General features: G+C 43.7%; 1 protein-coding gene across 1 annotated transcript; it reads right to left on the reverse strand.

Annotated features, from left to right (window-relative positions):
- Positions 1–277: 277 nt before the first annotated feature.
- Positions 278–6702, reverse strand: WASF3 (WASP family member 3). Its single transcript, XM_032150603.2, has 2 exons — positions 6223–6702; positions 278–3518 (listed from the first exon to the last, which is right to left on the reverse strand). The coding sequence occupies exons 1-2, from the start codon at positions 6587–6589 to the stop codon at positions 3361–3363; spliced, it is 525 nt and encodes a 174-aa protein (XP_032006494.1). The 5' UTR covers positions 6590–6702; the 3' UTR covers positions 278–3360.
- Positions 6703–7125: the final 423 nt, after the last annotated feature.

Consider the following 7125-nt stretch of genomic DNA (forward strand, 5'->3'; position numbering starts at 1 on the left):
GTTAAGAACCTCTTGCCCCAGGCTCTATCCTCTCAACAGGTGGCTGCCCTACTCCCAGCATGGCCTTTTCTTTCTAACCAGACTAGTGCTGCCCCGAGTCACTCAGGAATTCAATCTGAACTCTTGGTGACACAAAAATTATGTAGAAATTTAAACAGAAACCAAAGTAGTGTCTTCTGTTGTCTAATAAGGAAAATGCTAAACAAAAGCAAAAACAAACAAAAAACCACTTAACACCAAGGTCTCTTCCAAAAAAGCCAAACATACAACACTGTAATTAATAAGCAAAACCTCTTAGGGTTAAAAGTGTAATTTTATTTAGATGTTACTTGTACATAATCTATAGTAAGATATACAAACAGATAAAAATTGTTTAACAGTTTTGTTTAATACCACTTTAAATTCAATTTACAACAGATTGGTAATACTGCAAGATGACAGATACTATGGTTTATAAAACAAAAATTACTTGCTACTCTGGCTGATACATTCCTACTAGTCTTTAATGGATTAAAATGTATCATGTATTTTAATTGCAAATTATTATAAAACTTTTACAACCTAGCCACTTGGAGCTCAGAAAACATTTTGATGTTCTAAAAATTTACTGAGATGAAAATGTTAATTTTTGAATAGTATCCTTAGTAAAGAAAAACATCAGTGTAGCCAACCTTATGGTCTGGGGCTGACAGTGCAAACTCACTTGCCTTGTGCTCTGCCGCCTCCTGTGTGCGCAGCCATCGGGGACTGGGCAATCTTCCCATCCCTTCCCTAGGTCTACGCTATGAGAGAAAAGCTTAAGAGACATTAAACTAAAACAGACATGGAGAAATAATGCGAGGGACAATTTAAAATTACCTTACAATTTATAACTGTAATTTAAAACATAAAAGTTTGTAGAAACGAAATGTGCTTTTGGAAGTTTCTTCTCCATTTGTTTTGGTAAATAGTTTTTGAAAATGAAACTGGAAATTCAAATCTTCTCTTTATTCTTTTCATGTAATACCATATTAGAAAAGATCTGGATTTAAATTTCAGAATAAATTGAATTTGCTGGAAAAATACTCTAAAAATAATCTAAATTGGATTTCAGTCATTTTCCATTCTTTTAAAGGTTCTGGTACACAACAGGACAAAAGCTTTTTCACAAGTCATAAAATTGAGTTGAAAATGACTTGTTGATTCAACTACAGGAAGACAACTAACAATTAACAGGCTCATGAATATTTATGAATAAAGTGCCACTAATTTTATTGTAATAAGATATAAATAGAATAAATCCTGACATGGATAGTAGCTTCTGTGTTCTCTCCATCCTGAGAACAGAAGGGCCATAAAAACCAAGGAAGCATTACCAAATGGGAGTTCTAGACCCACACAGGGAACTCCTAATACAAAAGCAACAAGAAAGACGAGTAAGTAAGACTTTAAAAGTTGCAGAAGTCCTAAGAATAATGTCAATGTAGTAGGCCCTTTTTAACAACAACAACAACAACAAAAAAGAGAGAAATTAGAAATTTAGAAGTTCATTAATAACTGTTACTTATATTCAAGGAATTTATAGTGACAGCCTAGTGGTGACCAGCTCTAGGAAGAGACGCTGAAGAGGACGCTCCCAGCACCTGGGAGAGGAGAGAACAGACACGCCAGGGAAGCAGCCTTGGAAAGGGGATGCAGACATGAGGCTTTTCAGGGCTTCAGATCTACATGCCTGAACCCAGGCTCTGTACAATCACTGCCTGCAAGCCCAACGGGTATCCACTTGAGACACACACACTGAGGGGACTTCGGGGCTGGCTGACTTGCTCAGATGCATTAACAAAAACCCCCATCACCATCCTGCTCACATTCCTACTGTCACCTCAAACATCTCTGCTTTAGCTCCAGATTCTTCTCATCATAACTGAGTAACCACAATGGATATGAAATACTGTTGAGTAGGTGAAAGGCCTTAGTAAGTCAAGGGTCTTAGCATATTTTTGAAGTCGTATCTATAATCAAAGCCTGGAGCACCTGTTTATTCAACACAAACAGTTATCTTTCATCCACAATTACAAGATATAGAAGGTCTCATTCTTGAGTTTCCCCATGGGTCCCTGGTATTGCCCACGTGGGAACAACAGGAAAGGCAGAGGTGAGGGCACAGCACTGTGCTACAGCTGCAGGGCTGATCAAGGGAATCTCATGAGGTGCTTTTTATCATTTAATGTGCCAACAACAGGAGAGAGGAGAACCGTGTGCTTCTAGGACAGGGTGAAGGCCCTCCTCACAGGAGTGATCCCTAATCTGGCCCCAGCACCGTGAAAGGTGAATAGCTGTATCTATTTTCACCTAAACCTAAGCTTTTAAAATTCCGACCAAGTGGCGAAAGGTGCCATCTAAAGCGCTCTCTGTTGCTCACTGAGGAGCTAAGAACTCCTGCGGCTCACTCAGGACACAGCTGTCAGGAAATTAAAGAAGCGGGGCTCCTTTGCAGCCCAGGTCCTGTGCCGCAGCTCTGCCCAGCTCAGCGGTGTAGCTCCCAGAGTCGTGGACTGCTCGCATCTGTTCTGGCTGGCTGGTGCCCACACTGGAGAGGCTGGCAAGTATCTTAAGTGTCATCCCCAATGGCCCCAGGAAGGAAAAAGGACTCTGTTCTTCACTTTCATTACCGTTGAGCTGCTGAACTCTCTTGCAAAACTATCAACCGGCATTTACTAAGCAAATGCCCACAAGGAACCCAGCCTGAAAAGGGCCCTTCCAATTTCCTATTTGACAGGCGTGTGCAGAGTCAATGAAATTATTCAGCAGAGCATTCAGATTCACTCAGAGGCTACCAAGCCAAGAAACTGAAAGCAGAAACACTGGATTCTCCCTATCTGTTGAACCTTTCCCTCTAAAACCAACTTCTTCAGAAACACATCCTTTAAAAAAACAAAAGGAAAAACCAAAGTGGTGAAACAGTATCACTTACTGGTTGGAAGACGTCACTCTGACATAGTCATTAGTCTTGCAGAGACCTAACACCAGGCAGCTTCACAAACACACAGCAAGTCTGCAGAGTTATATTGATCAGTAAGAGTAAACCCAAACTGCACTAAATACTCTCATGGCCAAGAGGAAAGCAGATGCTGTTTTCAGGACAATGTGATAGTGACAGCCTATTTCCTCATGTGCAGCACAATTTGCTATGTTTAGTGGCACTTAAGTATTACACAGTAAATACTGAAAAGACCCAGAATTTTTGGATGTGCAGAAGCAATATCACATTATTTATACAAAAGGTGCTATGCTACGGGATTAGAATACTACTATTTGGGTGTAGAGGCCACTTAAAATCTTTAACACGCTCCCACAGGCGGCCTCTCCACCGGCCTCCGCTCAGTCGGACCAGTCGTTCTCGTCGAACTCTGAGTCGTCGTCAGAGTCGCTGTACTCCACGGCAATGCGCCGGGACAGGATCGTGGCCACATCGTTCCCCACCGGCTCCCGCTTGGCCTCCTGCTCCCGCTGCTCCTGCACCTTTTTCAGCTGAATTCCTGCAGACACAACACGTGGTTCAGAATCACATTCTTTTGCTGGCTCCAAATTAAAGATAGATGAACAAATATGTCTATTGGACTTTTTTTTTCTACTGACACTAAGGACAGAAAGTTTTAGAAATTTGAGGGGAGAAAAGCTCAGGGAATATTACAAGTTTCATGAGCAAAAACATGCATTCAAAGTGAGAAGATTTTTTGTAACAAAGTAATGTGTTAAAATATTAAAAATTCCTAATTTCAGTGTACATGAACACCATTAGAGAAAATTCTGGAGCAGCACCATCCCAGACAGCAGCCACTAGGCACATATAGCCTTATAAGCATGAACTGACATGTAGCTAGTGACTACTTTCTGGGACGCTGCAGGCTGGAGCATTTCTATCATCACAGGACATCTACTAGGCAGCACCGGCATCCAGAGCCTTGCAAACAGTGTTCTACGCTACTCACTCTCAGCTAACCCGAGAAGTAACTGAGAAACCTTTATTTCAACAATTACTGTGGAAACGAACATAAAATACAATCATCTACTTTCTAGCTTAGTAACAAAGTAAGATATTTGATGATTTAATGTTTATCCTTTTTTTTTTGAGACGGGGTCTCACTCTGTGACCCAGGCTGGAGTGCAGTGTTGCGATCACGGCTCACTGCAGCCTCGACCTCCTGGGCTCAAGCAATCCTCCCACCTCAGCCTCCTGAGTAGCTGGAACCACAGGCGCATGCCACCATGCATGGTTAAATTTTGTATTTTCTTTTTTGTAGAGATAGAGTCTTGCAATGTTGCCCAAGATGGTATACATTCATTTTTCTAACTGTTTTGAAATAATTTCAGATTTATAGAACAGCTATGAGACCAGCAGAAAAACATTCCCATATACTTGGATTCCCCAACTGCTAACATCTGACCACATTTATTTCCCAATCTTCCCCTATCATCTTTACACAGACAGACACAGACACTTTTCTCTGGACCATTTGAGAGTGAACGGCATATAATGTCCCTTTACCCCTAAAATAGTTCATGTGTTACCGCCCCTGCCCCGCCCGCCCAAAAAAGCAAAATCACAAAATTAGTTTGGATACACTACTACTATCTATCCGACAAACATTATTCAAATTTTGCAAAAAGACCCAATCTAATTGCAAATGGAAAAGATTATCCCCTGGTTCAGAATCCAGTGGAAATTATCTGTGACATTGGTTGTCAAGTTTTGTTAATGTCCTTTAATCTGGATAGTTCTTCACAGTTTTTGTGTTTTACAACCTTCTCATCTTTGAAGAATATAGTAAGCTATTCTGCAGAATGTCTGTTGATTTGGGTGTATCAGATGTTACCTCGAGATTAGATACAGGTTATGTATCTACTTTTGGTAGACAGGGCTTATAAGGTGTTAAAAAAAAAAAAAATCCAACACTGTCCTACAATGACCCCGAACTTGATATTCATGAGCTAATATACCTCTAGGACTTTTTTATCTTGACAAAATAAAAGTGTGTCAATGATGTCCAGGTATACAGAGGACCCTGGGGTCTTTAGAAGGGTGCATGGGCCACACTGCGGGCCTGGTTCATGGGCACACAAGAAAAACGCAGAGGCAGCAGCATCACAGCTCCTCTGAAGGACATCCCTGATGCTGAGCTGGTGGGCTGCAGCCAGGCTCCTTGCTCGGTCACTTCCAGATGAGACGACTAAACTGTGACCAAGTCTGTGCGGCTCCCCACAGGCGAGAAGCTCTTGGATATTCCCATAACATGTCAAGGACCCCCGATCAACCTGGGTTGGGACCTGGTTAAGAATCCATGGTGTGGGCTGGAGGTTCCCAGGGGCTCTCTGGGCCAGCCCAAGACAGGCGAGGGCAGACTCCCCACCCAATTCCACTCAAGATGCTCTGTTTCCATGTTTCATGGTCAGGGGGTCAGTGCGGGACTTTCATCTCACAGAAGGGTTATGCTGTTGAATATTACAGATTCTGAAAAACCACTGGCTTAGGACATCAAGCAAATATGACAAGTCCAGGACAAACTCTTTTTTTAAAGAAATCATTAGTATGAGCTCACTTTCTTTCATTTATACTTTTCCCCTTAGAGTAGAATGCAGAGAAGTGATCCAATTAATTAATCGATCACTTCAGTTATTGGGTTTCTGGTTTCTAGGTAAGTAAAGACTTCCTAACTTCAATTCTTTTTTTTTTTTTTTTTTGAGATGGGTCTCGCTCTGTCGCCCAGGCTGGAGTGCAGGGGCGTGACCACGGCTCACTGCAGCCTTGACCTCCCACACTCAAGCAATCCTCCCACCTCAGCCTCCTGAGTAGCTGGGACTACAGGCTCAGGCCAACATGCCCAGCTAATTTTTTTTGCATTTTTTGTAGGGATAGGGTTTTGCCATGTTGCCCAGGCTGCTCTCAAACTCCTGGGCTCAAGCAATCCACCTGCCTTGGCCTCCCAAAGTGCTGGGATTACAGGCATGAGCCCACCGCGCCTGGCCGTTTCCCAATTCTTTATCACAATTTGATTACCTTACACTGGACAAAAACACATCTACTATTCAAAACAAAACAAAAAAATCAAGTAAGACCCGTTTAACTCTATTTTAAAAAATATAGTGAGTAGTCATTTGAAGACAAGGAGGCTGTAGCTGGCTGGAGACATGAAGAAACCTCTTGCTGAGAAGGCAGGCTGTGTGTCTGGGGGCTCCACTTACCCATTCGAATAGCAGCGAGGAGGTCGCTTCGAGCATCACTGATTGGTGGCTGTGCAGGCTCTTGCCGCTTTGCCTCAGCTACTGGGGGGCCATGCATTGGGGATGACGAAAGAGAAGACCCGGGACCAGGAGGGCCTGGCGGGGGAGGTGGTGGGCCCGGGGGTGGTGGGGCTGTGACCAGGAGCCCGGTGGAGGGTGGGTGAGGAGGAGCTGGGTGCGTGGAGCTGGCTGATGCAGGGAACGGGGGCTGCATGGGCATCTGGAGAGGGCTGACGAAGGCAGTTTGTGCTGAGGGAATCACAGGAGGAGGTGGTGGAGGAGGTGGTCCTGATGGGTTGTAATACTCAATTATCTGCGCTGGGAGCATCCTGAGAGAGATATGAGGCACACAGTCACCAAGGGAACAAGAGAGGGTCACGTCTTGGGAGCTCTTAGACACCTAACAGAGCCATCCCCAGACACAACACGTATTGTCACCTGAACTTCAATCATGGCAGGATGCAAACATGCACACCTTGGGTCAGTTATTTTCACAGTTTGACATTATTCATTATGACAGAAGTCAAGACCTGCTACTGAAATGTGCCAAAAGGAGGACCACTCTAAAAGTGCAGCACTTCCTGAAGAAAGGCAGAATAAAGCAGCTGACTGCAGAGGCCAGGACGGCAGCTTCACACTGGGATCTCAAGGCGGTAGCTCACAAACTTGTCTTTTAAGGGTCCTAAGGTCAACCAGATTGGGAGCTTTCTACATTCTCTAGCCCACCTCCATGGAAATGCCCCATGCCTGCAGTGCCCAGGTGTGTATCAAAAGCTTCGAAAAGTCACACAGCCAAGAAATCTGCTGAATTCTATTCAGTCAAGGGTCTTCCAAACTAACTGGACCATGGGCCCTCTCTTGGCC

This window comes from Hylobates moloch, unplaced genomic scaffold (genome assembly GCF_009828535.3).
Source record: "Hylobates moloch isolate HMO894 unplaced genomic scaffold, HMol_V3 SCAFFOLD_4, whole genome shotgun sequence".
NCBI lineage: Eukaryota > Metazoa > Chordata > Mammalia > Primates > Hylobatidae > Hylobates > Hylobates moloch.